The sequence below is a fragment of the Notechis scutatus genome, chromosome 4, assembly GCF_049901735.1.
Source record: "Notechis scutatus isolate UNSWTSFEM ecotype Mainland chromosome 4, rNotScu1.2, whole genome shotgun sequence".
Lineage (NCBI taxonomy): Eukaryota > Metazoa > Chordata > Lepidosauria > Squamata > Elapidae > Notechis > Notechis scutatus.
This window is the reverse complement of record NC_142012.1, coordinates 28,986,565-29,002,843: the sequence shown is the minus strand read 5'-3', so window position 1 is coordinate 29,002,843 and position 16,279 is coordinate 28,986,565. Positions and strand designations below refer to the sequence as shown.

The 16,279-nt window shown below is 38.3% G+C and overlaps 1 protein-coding gene across 1 annotated transcript in view; it reads left to right on the top strand.

The window, feature by feature from the left end:
- ARHGAP10 (Rho GTPase activating protein 10) overlaps positions 1-16,279 on the top strand; it is a 103,593-nt gene that overhangs the window by 17,385 nt on the left and 69,929 nt on the right. Inside the window, exons 2-4 of the mRNA XM_026668772.2 lie at positions 12,587-12,682; positions 13,219-13,280; positions 16,067-16,138. Coding sequence (XP_026524557.2) covers positions 12,587-12,682; positions 13,219-13,280; positions 16,067-16,138 — 230 coding nt within the window. The remainder of the gene's footprint in view (positions 1-12,586; positions 12,683-13,218; positions 13,281-16,066; positions 16,139-16,279) is intronic.

Genomic DNA, 16,279 nt, shown 5'->3' with positions numbered 1-16,279 from the left:
ATGGATGGATGGATGGATGGATGGATAGATAGATAGATCTATATTGGTAGGTAGGTAGGTAGGTAGGTAGGCAGACAGAAAGGCAGGCAGACCAGATGGATGGATGGACGGACAGAAAGAACGAATGCGACAGCAGTGGCACTTTGAGAAAGTAGAGCAAAGCCAGAGTGGGAATTGAAGTCCACACAAGTTGCCAAGGTTGAGAAACACGGGCTGAATATATCAACCCAGCTATTCTGGTTTAGAGTTTAGCATGCTGTTTGATTCTGGCTTAGTCAATGAATAAACCATGGCTAAGATCCTCCTGCTCCTTAATGCAGCTGCCCCTTCCGCAGCCCCCTGCAGCTGCCCCTCTGCCCCTTCTGCAGCCCCCTGTAGCTGCCCCTTCTGCAGCCCCCTGTAGCTGCCCCTTCTACAGCCCCCTGCAGCTGCCCCTGTGCCCCTTCTACAGTCTCCTTTGGCATCCAATTTTGCAATGCCAACCTCCCCGAGGCAGCAGTGCAGCCGACCTCACCCTCTTTGCTTCAACCCAAGGTCCACTTCCATCGGGCCAAGCAAGGAGAGATACTCTGCACACACTCAACTTCAGTGAAGCGTTCTGCCCACCTTTATGCTCTGCCTGGGAGGAGGAAGGTGTGCAGAAGCAGCCCAGACCAGGGGAGGCAGAGGGGACGATTGCTTGGAAACTAAGAAAGCAAGCAAGCAAGCACAGGGCTTGGTCGGAAGAACTGGGCTGCAGAGGGAGGCTAGGTTCTAGGTCCAGGACGGCAACGTAGAACCGAACCGAGCCATGCGCCTTGGAGAGCCGTAGCTGCACCCACCTGCATCCTGTGCACAAGCTCGTCTGGCTGGAGAGGCGGAGGCCAGCCGGGCGCTGTGCACTCCCTTGTTCTCCGGGGAAGGGGGCCCTAATGCCTAATGCCCCCTTCCACTGCACGCCTTGGGAGGGTTTTGCTTGCAGGCCTTCTGGCGCGCCTCTGCCGCTTCCACTGGAGAGGGCAGCCTGCAAGCTTAAGGCACCCTCTTTCCACCACCTCCCACCTTTCCCCCCCCCCCAGGCTTGGCAAGGCTCACCGCGCGCGGGTTCCACATTCGAGGTGCCGGCTACGGAGCAATTAAACAGTCAATGGGCTGCGTGGCCGGCAGTCAGTGAGCCTGCGGGACGGCACCTCAAAGGCCCCCTGCCACTTCTTAGCGTCCCCCTGCCAGCCCCCTGCCAGCCCCCTTGCCTCTTACCGCCTCCTTAAGGCATCCCCCCCCAGGGGGCGGTACCACCCACTTTGGGAACCACTGCTTTATATTGTTGCTCATTCATCACATGTCTCAGGATAGTATACATGATTATAAAAATAATGGTTCTTATAGAAAAACATATTGTGCCCCAGGCAATCCAGAAACTAGGTACAATCCAGATAACTCACCAAACCAGTCATGTCTTCACAACCTTTCAAAAGACAGGCTTAGTTGGACCTATGCCTTCCAAAACCTGAATGTTCAACCTCTGTAAGACAGTTGGCTAAATTTCAGTACATTTGTTACTGAAAAAAAAGTTGAATAACAAGACATTTTTTAGGGCAGAGGGGAGCCCTGACAGGGAATGAAACAGGCCATTTTATCAGATCATCAGAATTGCGTAATTTTATTTATAAGAACTTCATACAAAGAATTGGAAGTTATAAAGTAGCATTATCAGTTGGCAGTTGTTATTGAGTTGGTTTTCCGTCTGACATTGTATGGAGCTTTGGGGATTTTTTTCTAGCAAAAAGTTTAGCAAATGTAACTCATATGTTTTTGGCAGTATATGATTGATTTTGTGTAATAAATAATATTGCAACAAATATTTTTGTCTTTCCTGTCAGCAACATCTTTATAGCTATGCTTCCAGTATTTTTCACTAATGTAATTGAAATGTGAAATGTTAATATCAATTTTGACAGCTGTAGTTTTCAGTCAATTTGGAAAAAGTTATCCAATGGAAAATATATAAAATATAAATATGTGGGGAGGCAGATGTTCTAGGGAAAAAGTGGTCCCACAAGTAACCCAATCTTGTGCTATGGAGGGTGATAACTAGTGCTGTCAAGTGCACAAAGTAACTTGAGACAGATGATGTGCTTGATCCCTTTCTTGTGCTCATCCTGGTCAACTTCTGCAAGTAGCTTGAATTGTATCAAGAATGCTATTGGGATCCAGTGCAGTTAGAGGTGTTACATGGACTTAATAAGTTGCACTACCTGTGCCACGACATTCTGTTCAAAGTGATGTTTTAATTATGAATTGGGTTATATGGTTATATATTTCACATATGGATAAAAGAAGCCACTGTTTCTCCCTTGTAAGGCTGCAACAGATCAGCAGTGGGTGTTGCTTTTGTCCTAGCTGCTTGGACTGAGTCTGTCTAAAAAGCTTATTAGCCTAGCTCCACCCACTCTGGGTAGCTCCTCCCAGCTTTTGACTCAGTCCTCAGCTAGGACAGACGCAAGTCACTGCCTCTCCTGCCTTTGTATTTCCAAAAGGAAAAAAAGGCTCAAAAAGTGGGCTTTTTGAATCTTTGCAGCTCCGCTTCTCAGCTGTTTTCCAGAGCCACGCAAAAGCTGAGAGCTGTTTCCAGAACAGCCTGCAGAGGGCCGCGGGGCCGTTTGTGGCTCTCCGTGCCAGAGGAGGCCGTCGATCGACCATACGGCTGTTTTTGAGGGCAGGGGCTTCTGCTTGTTCTCTCCTGTGCTGCGGGGCCATTTAGGAAGACCAGGGATCCCTCCATAGGGCTCCCTGGTGAAGCAGGCAGCCTCATGGCCTGAAGTGGCCATTTTGGAGGACGTCATGGCTGGGCGGCCATTTTGAAGATCCCAGAGCCATTTTGAGGAGGCTCGGCCTGCTCCTCCAACCACTGACTGCCAGCACCAGGCCACTGGTCTCATTGTTGCTGGCCAGAAGACACCGAAGGGTAAGCACTTTTTAATCTATTTTCACCCCGATGGGGGATCGGTTTCCCTGTCCCAAAGTAGACCAGAGCCTCCAGGCTGGGCCTGGTCTATATTTGATAGCCCTATTAGGCCCAGGAGGGTTTGAGTCCCAGTAGGAAGTGTTAAAACATCCTACTGAAGATTGCATAGGGCTGAAGAAGAGTGGTTGTTGGAGGTACGGGATTGGAAGAAGATTTCCCCTGAAGTTCATTTATAAATCCCTTCGTGTGTTTCTCCTCCTTGCATAGGACTTCTGTTCAGAAGAGGCCTTTCTGCTTTCAAGATGGCTGAAGCCCCTAGGGACACCAGAGCATCTAGAGCAGCTAAATCTCAAGGGCAGGTCCTGCTGCTTCAAGTAAGGAGAGAGATGCTTCCAGGCACCATCAGGCCTTAGAAAAGCATATTACCAAGATACAATAGGCATCTACTCACAGATCTACAGAAAGAGAATCTTCTCCTGCTTCTCATCCCAGTGAGGTGGACCTTCAGAATCAAGAACCTGGTAATACCAGGGCCATTGTCCAAACATTGTCGCAGATGCAGCTGGAAGAGAGGCCTCCCCTCACCCCTCGAAGGAGGGAAGTCATCAAGGTGATCTCCATGGGGGATTCAGGGCAGTACCTTGGCAGGAGCGTGTGTACAGTGGAAGCCTCCTTTACCCCTACTGCAACAGGACAAAGACCTGCTGAGCCTTCTGATTCAGATGTCCCGGTCAACCTGCAGCTCTTGATTGACAAGGCCATCAGGAAGGATATCTCTGAAGTATGCAGATATTTGCTCAACATTCTTTAGCAGCTTCTGAGATTTCAGAGAAAAGGTTCCGGGTTCGAGAGGCTCTGCTTTCAGAAAGAGGTTCTCTGGTTCAGGAACCAGTTTCTGTTTCGGCTTCGGCCTACGCTCCTGCAGTCGCTGCTGAACAAACCCTGGTTGATGAACCTGATAAGAGGGAATCTGATATGTTGGAAGATGAAGGGCTTTCCCATGAGATTCCAATGTTCATGGGATGTTTTAAACATGCCTTATTCTCTCCCTTGCTGTACAAAGCGAGAAACACGGCCAACCTGAGGGATGCAGATGATGAAGAAGCAGCTACCCAGCCTCTAGTGGAGTCGGATATTCTTTTTGACGAACCGGAGGTGAGGAAGGAAGTGGTTCTATCTCCCAGGCTTTTTCTGAAGGTCATTCAGAAACAGATGAGTCACCTGCCTCAGGGCCCAATCCCCTGTCTTCAGACCGCAGGTTCTTCAGTGTTGGCCCCGAGCTCACCAAGAGCCTTCAGGTGCCCTCAGTAGATGTGCCAGTGGCTGCTTTGGCCTCCAAATCTTCAGCCCCTTCTGATCCAGATGATGTCCTCAAGGCGGAGGAAAAGCGGATTGAGCAATTGTTCTACAGGGCTCACCAGGCGGCTGCCTGGGCAGCCAAAGCTTCTACTGCAGCTTCGTTCTTCACCAGAACATCACTTAAATGGCTTAAACAGTTTCAGGACAGGATCCCAACTACAGATATGCAGGCCCATCAGGACCTCAATAAAATTGTGGCTGCAATGGAGTTCATGGCTGATGCCACCCTCCATGAGGCATGGTTTGCCACCAAAGCTATTGCTTCTTCGATGGCGGCCAGGCACATGTGCTGGTTGCACAATTGGCAGGCTGATGGAAGAAGGAAGCGGAAAACTGGAAGATATTTTTTGTAATGGTTTTATAAAACAGCCTCTCTTTGTATACAAAATTGCCTTCCAAAAGGACATTATATATTGGATGGTTTCAGAGGACGTTTGGTAGTTCTCATAATTTTGCTGGTGTTGTTTTATTTTGAACCATGTGGTTTTCTTTATGTTAATGATTTTGGTAGGTGCAATGATTATTATTTTGGTGAATTGCAATTATATTGTAATATTATAAAATTATTATAATATAGTTGAAGTGTCTGTATTTTTACCAAGGATATTTTGATATTGTGAGTGCAGATTTTAGATTTATTGCATAAGCTTTTACCATTCATAAAATTGTGTTACAATATGGAAGTTTTTAAGTTTATTGTATCTCATGGACTGGAGGGATATAAATTCAGTAAATAAATATGTAAATAATATTTGCTAAATAAAATTTACTAGGCAGCAAAAAAGTCGTTACCTTGAAATGCTCTGCTATTGATTACTGCCACCAAATCTAATTGGATGATCAAGCAAGTAAAGCATATTGTTTTGTTTTATGACACTTTCTTCCTCTTTTAGGGGTAAGACGTTAAAAGGTTTCCTTACTTATCTCCCTACTTCCAGCAGTTCCATAACTCTTGATCGCAAATAATCATACTTGAAAGAGGAATCAAAATATTGCCCTTGATAAAGTGCAAGCTTGCTAAGTAATGATTTGAACTGATAATATGTTTTGCTTTAACTTTGCCATTTGTGCAATTTGAGAAAAATGTAGTTAACTGCATTGAGAATTTGATGAGGTATAATTAACAGGATTATAACAATCTACAATTACAGCATTCTTTGTTCTCTTTTAAGCATTCCTATAGAACAAGTTTTTTTCAGCTCTATTTTCAGCCTTTACCAGATGTTGGCATCCTTTTTCTTTTCTGGATGTTTTCCCTGGCAGCCTGTGAAGACACCCAACTCTTTGTGGGAATATCATATTTTATATCAAGCTGGAACCCTATTAGGGGACACAGAATTTGCAGATTACTGTCATACATTTCTAATAGGTCCTTGATAAAACAGTTACCTTAGCCATATTTTAATTGTGTATTATACCATGTTTATTGTTGGTAATGGTCAGTTCTCACATATAGTCTTGCATAATTTTAAGTGCAAAATCTTATATATAACTCAGATTGTATCATTAGAATGTTTTGAGTTGGATATATTCTCTCAAAAGAAAGTAAGTAAGTGTCCCACCAAAGAAAATATATAGCTCCCATATTTTTGTAAAAGCTAACGTAAGGTCATAAAGGCAGGCAGTATGCTAAAATACTATGGAACTTACTATTCAGTCTACCAAAAAAATTATCAGGGTTAATGATGAATGAAACAGGTGTAATACATTCACTTCAGTATAATACAGTATACAGTATGTATACGGGTGGTTCTCAACTTAAAAGCCATTCATTTAGTGACTGTTTGAAGTTACAATGGAACTGAAAAAAGTGCCATATGACCAATTTTCACTCTTAGAACTATTGCAGCACCCCCATGGTCATGTGATCATCATTTTGATGCTTGGTAATTGGCATGTCGTCACATGACCATCTTTTGGGACCTTTTGACAAGCAAAGTCAATGGGGAAGCCAGATCCACTTAACAATCGTGTTAGTAACTTAATTACTACAGTGATTCATTTAACAACTGTGGCAAGAAAGGTCGTAAAATGGGGCTAAACTCACTCATTTAGCAAAGGAAGTCTTGAGCTCAGCTGTGGTCATGAGTTGAGAACTACCTGTTGTAGAAATACACTTTTGGAGCCAGTAAGCTTTAAGCTTCTTCATAAATGCTCAGGTTTGCATAATGACAATATTCTACATTTGCTTTTAGCTACAAAACAATGGAGTGACATACATTTTGTATTTGGCGTGTTGAAAACGCAGTAGTATAACGCACATCCACAACATGCATACGTGTTTTTTTGTCAGGGCAACCTGGCCTACTTAATTATGGGATGGAGCATACTGCTTCCGTTTTTGCCTTTCAGCCCCAATCCAGGAGCCTTCATAGGCAGTCGCTTTCACATAAATTCATAAATTCAACATACAACATGCATGTTTGTACTATTGACATTATAGGAAATAATTTGAAAACAGTAGAAAAATTACTTAGCAGGTAGGCAGTAATAAAATGGTTGTCAATTTCTGAACAAGCACTTTAAATCCCATTCTTACACCTTCTGTTCCCTTCACCTGAACCACAGAGCACTTAGCTTTTTTCCTGTCAGTATGCTTAATAGAAAATTATGACTCCGCAGATAAAATAAAGAAGATATAACAGGGCTGAGTACTTGCTAAAATGTGACTTGAGAAAACATGTTTACAGCAATCTGTTGTTGGCAGAAAATTCTTAATGTGTGTTTAAGGTTAATTATGGCTTTCATAGACTCTATTCATTTTAGAAGGAAAATAATGTGAGATCTATGTGTTTTTGTGATATTTTCTGAAATAATAATTACATTCCTTTGTAGACAAATTTATAAAAAATAACCAAAAAAATAAAAAGTCAATATATACTTTTAATCAGATTACAGGATAAATAATTAAACTTTAAAAATTTTTGATATTGAGGGACCACTTCTGCCTTTAGTTACCATATACCCATCCCATCAGATGTGGCCACAAAGGCGTGGTACATCTAATAAGGAATGTTCACCTGATGGGAGCCAAGAAGACAGCCTTTTCTGCTACCTGCTCTTTGTAATCTAATTTCCCAGAAATTTAGATTGCCATTTAAGGAAAGTCCTGAAGATTTGGTTTTGCCATCTTGTCTGGGAATCCGGTAATGATAGTATGGAGCCTGCTAAATGGTTTTATTGATAATAAATTGGATTTTACTTGCACAGATCAAGATTTTATGTATATTTTCATAGCTTTTGTTGTATCATTTTGGTTATTTTTTATGTTTTGTATGGCTTATAACTTTGTGAGCCACATATGTGACATGAGTGGTTATATAAATTGAAGAAATAAATAGATATACACATAAAATTAAATTTACAAAAGACCCGTATGAGAAGTAATATCATAAACTACAGACCTGAACACTTTCCTTTAATATTTATGCAAAGTTGATTTAATATACAAAATGTACACTTGTCTGCCCCCAGCTCTGACCTTTCAGGACTGGGGAATCTGTTTCTTTTACTTTATACTTATCCCTATCTTACCCCCTGCCTTCCAGCGCTTACATTTCATTAAGTGCTCTTGGAATTAGTAGTAGCCTGGTAATTGCTCCCTTTTCGGAGTTGTTTCTCTGACTCTCAGTCCTGATCAGTTTATAGCAGGAAAAATAGAATTAGTTGCTGCAAGCTGACTGAAGCTAAGCTGCATCTGTGGAAGATTCTTGTGGGTATAAGTTTATACTACTACTTTTCAGCTGTAGTAGCTCCTGAGGCTTTTGACTCACTTCATCTATCTTCACCTCACGTCTTTCATGCATGATTGCACTTTGGTTTTCCAGTGCACTCTCATTTCTCTCTTTCACCAACATCCACACCCTCCACCTTCAGTGTTCCTTTGATTTCCTGAAGTACAACTGATGCCCTTTGCTCTGTTAAAGTCCCATGAGCCCAATCCATAAGGAAGGAAAGCTCAGGCCAGCAGTTTTGAGTCGAAAAACAGTTTTTCGTATGTTTATTTTCCACTCTTTACTGTTGGAGGCTTATCTTGTATTTACTGCATTATTGGCACCTATAACTATTCTCTCTTTTGGATAAATATAATTATGGCTATATTTCTCATTTGGTTTGTCTTGCCTTTCCCCTCCCCAGCAAAACCTTTAGATAACAAGTGCTAGAATTAGTCAAATGAGTTCATTGTAGTTTTTTGTTTTTTGAATACAATTCAAATAATGTCAGAAATGTGGAATTTATGTTGTATTAACTATGGCTAATATCAGTACACATTTGAACCATAAGCTGGTTTAGTTATATATAAACTAATAAACTTGATAGTATTAGTGTAATATGTTTGTCTTCCTTTGCAGAGGTTAAGAAGCTACAGTTAATGTTAAATATGGCTGGTCCTATAATGACTGTGACAATTGAATCAACATAGATCACATCAATATTGAGGCTACATTCCTCAAGTATGCATCTGACTAAACTTCAGTTACTGCTTTTGACCGAAAATGCCATTAATATTTTGGACCCCAAATTGTATGAAAAAGTGCTTGTATGTGCCTGTATAATGTTAAGATTAATTAAGAATGACATTAAAAATATGTCGGCATGCTGAGAAGAGCAAGATAGATAGCATAGGGAACGTCTTCTAGGATGTACCCCATTAAGAACTTCATATGCGAAGAGGTTCTTAATGATAATTATGCTGACCTATTATTACTTCTTAATAACAGAAAATATTTTTAAGGTTCGGCTTTATTAATAGCTTTTTTTTCTGTACTACCTCCCCAAAATGGCTCAAGATGGAAAATTCAAACCATAAACACATCAAAACAAGACAGTTTTGTTGATCATCATAAAGATCACATTTAAATTATTTCATATGAGCTATATATTATTAAAAGCCAGTACTTCTATATCATGTCAAAAAACAACTGTATTAATGTCATCAAGTAGTTACCTGGAGAGAACTCAAGGTACTTTTATTGTACAATAGAAGGCAGCACTTAGCTAACTTTGTTGATCTTGAAAAGCTAAGAAAGATTTGATCTGGCTAGTACATAAAGAAAAAGTATTAAATATCAAGAAAAACCATGCCAGTGGGTTAGACTGAAATATATATACTGTCTTGTTGACCATCAGAATTATTAGGATTCTGAAAAAAGACACTTAGGAGGAATGAGTACAGGCAATATTTAGTCTGGGGAAGAGAAGACTGCATGGATATATGCCAAGTGTTTTCAAGTATGTTAAACTGCCATGTTGAAATTGTACAAAATTGCTTCCAATGTTTCTAGAAGTTGGTACAAGAATTAGTTGAAATAGATTATGGTTGTTTATAAGTAAAAATACAAATCTAATTGCTATTCAACAATGGAAAAGATTTCATCAGGATGTGAAGACTCTCCTCGAGTGGAACTCTTGAACTGATCTAAATAAGTAGTTGATGTGAAACTTGTAATTGAGAAATCATTATGTTTTTTTTGCCTACAGATCTTGTTCCATCTCATTATTTATATACATACTTCACAACAGTAGCTAAAAATTCCATATTAAGAAAGAAATATTCATGTTAAGATGTGCAATATTTTACACTGTTTCCTTTATGGGATCTGAATTTCATGAGCACCAATTACAATAAACATCAATTGTTTTAAGTAGGCAAAAAATCTGTATGGGTGTGATTGCCATGGCAGCGTGGAATTTAAGACTTAATAATGTGGCAGACTCTCAAGAATCTTGCCTTTTATGCAAAAAAATATTGAAATTTTTCGAGATAAACGATTCAACAAGTTGAATTCTAATTTAAACCTATTACATTCCATAAAATACTTGGTACAGCTTATATGGTACAGTTAATATATTTTCCTACATGCCATCTTTTTGACAGATATATAATTGTTCAAACAACCATATTTAAAAGGCAAGCTAATTTAAGTTGTCTTCTTACTTCAGAGGACAGTATTAAAATGCCTTTGTGTGTGTGTGCGTGCGCACATGAATTAAAACAAAAGAATTAAATAGCAGATTCCTTGCATAAAAATCAATTTGTTTTTATTAACTATATTTGTTACAAATATCTGGTAGCGGTGGTGTGAAGCCTGCTAAATGTTATACTAGTAAATTGGAGTGTAGTCTTACAGATTATATTTTATGTTTTTAGTAGTTTTTATTGCTGTAGTGTGTTTTAATAGTTTTTGTTGTATGATCATGGTCTTTCTTTTATATTGCATTTTCTGTTTTAACTTTGTTAGCTGTAAGCATCACATATGGCTAGATAAATTAAAAAACAAACTAACAAATGTACATTGCTGAAGCAAATTGATTTTCAATCATTTAAATGTGGATGATTTGATTGTTGATTGTACCCTATGACTATCATTAAGTGTTGTACATTATGATTCTTGATTCTTAATGAATGTACCTTTTCTTTATGTATACTGAGAGTATTTACACCAAGACAAATTCCTTGTGTGTCCAATCACACTTGGCCAATAAACTATTCTATTCTACTCTATTAAAAAATTCAAATAAAGCAGTAACCCAAAAAACAATAATAGCACATAAAGTATTAATTATGGCTCCAGTTAGGTAGCAACAACAATTAAGGCCCTACTTCCATTTGATGACCTTTTCAAGGTTGTTCCAAAGGAGGAGGCTGCAAATGAACACCTCTAATAATCAGCTGCCCTCTCACCTCACATTTGTGATGAAATTTTAGCATCCCCACTTACAATGAGGGTGGAACAGAGAAATTTTCTCCATGGAAGATCGATCCTTAATGTTCTTAGGAGACAATCATGTGGGGCTTTTCTGATTTGCATCAAAAGCTTTACTATAAACCAATGCTTTATTATAAACCCACAACACTAGTGTTATATGGTTGTCGCAGCTTTCACCTGGTAGCTACAACTGGCTGCATTTTTTAATAAATAAGTGTATCATAAGACTCAGTGCCTAATTTACTGAGATTGTATACTACAAATATAGTTAGGTGATATAGACAGAACAGAATATTTGTTGCTCAGGATTGAACTGTGAAGTCCTTGATGGTCTTTGACCTTGGTTGTTTTCTTTAGTTTCATTACTAAAGTAGATACGATGTTTCCCTGAAAATAAGACCTAATTGGAAAATAAGCCCTAGCATAATTTTTCAGGATGCTCATAATATAAGCCCTACCCTAAAAATAAACCCCAGTTAAGATTGTCAGCCAGATGGATGCATTTACTGTATTTCCACAAAATAAGATCTCACCAGAAAATAAGCCCTAATGTGTCTTGGAGCAAAAATTAATATAAGACCTGGTTTTATTCTCGGGGAACATTATCAATGCTACATGGTAGTAGTGATTGCTTTCATTCTATGACTTGTCAGTGTTGGTGGGGTGGTCATGATGCCCCTTGATTGGGATCAAGGAGTCATCAAGAGAAATCCTACCAACATTGACAGGGCAACATTGACAGGGCAAGCCACTGTATATAGAGAAAGATTAATTCTCTAGCCCCACCATTTTAAAGAAATACTCATTCTCAAAAAGACATTTAACGCAGTTGTGGTTTGCACATACACTATAGGATATACTTAAGGATACTTCATATAACTTCCACATTATGTGTCCCTTCTGAGCAGCTGACCTCTGATGAATTGTGAATGTTAAAAACATGTGATTATGAGCCAGAGAACAATTTATGGGGGAAGTAATGAACAAGTTCTTAATATAGCCAAACTGAATTTGTAGTATCATCAGATAATTACAAGTGATGCTTTTAGTCAATAGAAGGGCTTTTAACATGTATTTTTATTAATGCATTTTTCCCATCAATCGTGTCCAATTCTCAGAGATTGCCTTGACAAGTCTTTGCAGTTTACTTGGCAAAGTTTTTCAGAAGTGCATTGCCTACTTCCTAGGTCTAATACAGCTGCTTTGTGCCTAAGGCGGGACTAGAATTCATGGGTATTCCAGTTTCTAGCCCAATACCTTGACCACTACATCAGATTTGCAGTATATTTCATATACAGTTACATACTTCATTACAATTAAAATTTCTGTTCCATGTTCCCCTGATGGAACTTCTATAGATTATTGAATATACAGATATTAAGTATAAATTAAGGTGTATATTATGTCTAGAGAGCTGCAAAAGTTACCGAACAGTAAATAACAGTGCTAAATGTTTTTCTTTCATCCACTTTGCCCCCTTTCACACCTATATACAAGATTATAATATCCTTTATATTCTCTTTTATAGAATTGAAAATCACTATTGTGCATTTTCTTTCTTTTTTCTTTTTAGATCTTTCAGCTGCCCAAAGAAAGTTTGCTCGTTCACTGAGAGATTTCAGGTTTGAATGTATTGGTGATGCTGAAACAGATGATGAAAGATGCATAGGTATGTCAGTATAATAAAATTTATACAGGTAGGTCGTGTTTAACAACTAATCATTTATCAGCCTTTTGAAATTTCAACAGATCCCCCAAAAGCTTCTTATGATCTGGTTCCAGAGTTCCTATGGTTATACACAGACACACATATACTATAATTATATGACTGCATTGTGAGGGCCTGTATTCTGTGGTCACATGACCATGGTTTACAATTTGTTTTTGCCAGTTTCTGACCTTCTTGGCTTATTTCTAGCAGAAAAAACATGCATAGGAATATATGGATTTGCTTAACAATTATGGTGTTTGCTTAACAACTGTGGGGCTTGCTTTCTGACCTTGGCATTTGTTTAACAACCACTGCAAAAGAAGACATAAAATCAGGTCACTTGGATACCTTTACTTATGAATGTCGTGACTTATAACAGAAAATCCTGGCTTCATTACGTTTGTAAGTGGAGGACTACCTATATGAAATGTCAAGTTTTATTTTTTTCTATTTTATTTGTTGCATACTGTGTCTGATATTTATTCCTGTTACAGATGCATCCCTTCATGAATTCTCTAACTTTCTGAAAAATTTAGAAGAACAAAGAGAAATAATGGTGAGTTTTATTTGATAAAATATAGCAGTATGTAATCTGTCAGTTCTGTTGTCTGAATATTTCTTATTAGTTTTCAAACTCCAAAAGTTTCTTATATATCCATTTGAGCTTCTTGAAGAAAATCTTTTAATTTACCCTAATTTTTCTAAAAGTTTCAATATATAAAAATACTTGGCCAAGCTCGTCTGCATTTAGAAATCAAGAAGGATTGGGCTTTTGGCTAGATAGGAGAACTCCAGGGTATATCAGGGTATATCAGGTATATCTATGCATTCTTTGAACTCAAAAGGTCGTACTTTAGGGTCATACTCAGTAAGTATCATTGGTAGTTTTTTTGTACTTTAACCTGAAGTTCCCCAATCAATATCATCTCCAGGTCTGAGATTACTGTTCCTATCATTCCATAGCCAGTCTTGTGTTGGTTTCTATAGACTCCTACCTAAGCAATGAAAACATTTGAAGAAAGTTTGAAGCAGATAATCCTTGAAAATTGGTGTCCTCCAAATCTAATCTAACTGGTATTTGTTGGACTGATTTACCAACCTTTTTCCTTTACAGAAAGTACAGATTAGAAATTCATATTGCATTTTCTCATTAATGAAAATATTTTTAGTACTTCACTGCAACATTCAAAATAAGTTTTAGTAAGATGACAGGTGATTCAATGGGAGTTTCTGTCGATCTAAAGCTGCTGTTTCATTTCATGATTTCTTGATGTGTTATTCCTGACAAAAACGTCTCTCTTGTGGAAACATATACACCCAAATGCTTGGAAAGTATTCTTATACACTTGGAGTAAAGGAAGAAATGTAAAATTTTGTTTTGAGATGAACTCTTCCAATGCAAATGTGTAGTACTTTTGTAAGATCGCAAATTGTTTGATAAAATATAAAGAGGAATCCTTTCTCCCCTGTTTTCATTTGGTAATATTCCATGCAACTGGGAAAATATAATTACTGTCTTATACACATTTAGATAAAAGTAATCCACGTTTTCTTCTTACAGTACTTTCAGCATTTGGCATTTCTCAGAGAAACTAAGCAGGATCAGACTAAAGACTAACATGGATTTTGGGGAGAGGGGAAAATTCTCACAAAAAGCAGTGGCAAATTACTTCTTTATGTTGTAACCCTTGCCTCCCACCAGATCTTGGCTATTTTTGTTTGGTCACTGAGATGAGCTAAATTTGTGAGACTCTTTTTAAAAAAGATTAGAATTATGACAAGTCTTCCTAAAAACATTCAGAAAGAAATCTACAGTATAACCAGTTGTAAAAAAATTGAGGCAAGGTTCATCTTCAAAGCAGAAAACCCTACATCTATTTCCAAGTGTTATAGAATCCTTCAGACAATAATAAATATACCTCAACAATGTGAATGTTTACTTCATTCTTTAAATCTATTACATTGCTCTCTAGGTGCGAGTAAGGCTTTCTATATTTAACCATAGAGATTAAAGTTTTTGCATAATTTTTACCATCATCATCATACCCCCAAAATGTAATAATTGTCAATAAGTCAGGGAATAAACTCTGGATAGTGGATGTTGTAATACTTAGACATAGCAGAATAGAAGAGACGATGCAAAATACAAAAGGTCTACCAATAGAAGAAGTGACTGTGTCAAAAGAAAGCAAAGATAGTGATAGGTGCTTTGGCTGTACTCCCAAAACATTTGGAATGCCACTTGAATATTTTCAGTTTTGTTAGAATCATCATCACACAATTGCAAAAGGCAGCTTTACTTGAAACAGCATACATTTCTATGGCAATACTTTTAACACCATCTGCCTACCCAGTGGTGGGATTCAAAAATTTTTACAACCAGTTTTGTTGGCATGACTTGGTGGGTATGGCATGGCAGGCATGGCAGGGGAAGGATATTGTAAAATCTCTATGCCCACCCCACTCCTGGGGGAAGGTTACTGCAAAATCCCATTCCCTTCTCACCCCACTAACCTGCTTTCCAGCTCCATTCTCCTGTGCAGGGCAACAAAAGAAGATCCAGCCGATCAGCTGGGACTCGGGAGGCAGAGAATAGATGGGGGCAGGACCAATCAGAGGTGGTATTTGCTGGTTCTCTGAACTACTCAAAATTTCTGCTACCGGTTCTTCAGAACTGGACAGAACCTGCTGTATACCACTTCTGTGCCTACCCCAGGTTCTTGGGAAGAAGGAGGATAGATGAATGAAAATGCCAAACCCAGTCTATAAACATCTGGCTGATGTTTATTAAACTTATTAAATTTATATGCCATCCAACTTAATAACTTTGGGTGCCTCAATGATCAAACAAAGAATTACAATAAAGTAAGAAAATGTAAAAGATAGAGATACAATATGGCAACTGCCTGAAATAACAACTTGATGAAAAGCCATATCTTCTTGAGTTTTCTAAAAAAACAGCATCTGGAATTGGCAGTAAATGTCATTCCAGAGGTGCAGTTGTGCCTCATTATAAGTAATTAAGCAAAATATGTTCTGATGCACTTTGATATATACCCTAATACATCATTGTCAAAAAAAGTTATTAGAACATAGGAAAGTATACACTAGCCAAAACTATTTGAAGTCTGTTATATTTCTATGTGAGACAAATTTACAACTGATAGAATAATTTTCATACATGTATGCTGCTTTTCTTGTGTCAGTGATAGCTTATTAATAGAAGTTGGTGTGGATTTATTTTTAAAACATATTTTCATTTGGAAAACACAGTATAATATTTTCTACCTACTGTAAAATAATCATAACTATACTTGTATTTATTATTTTCTTCATTGAAAGGCCCTAAGTGTAACTGAAACTCTTATCAAGCCTCTGGAAAAATTCAGAAAAGAACAACTTGGAGCAGTAAAGGTTTGTTAATAACTTTTGCTTTTGTAGCTTCATTTCCATTTTATCTGTTTTGTTTTGCAAGTGAAATGGTAAAAGAAAAAGTTGGAGATTATAGTTTCTTCAGTTCTTTATAGATGCATGCGTATTAAGTTCTGTTAATAT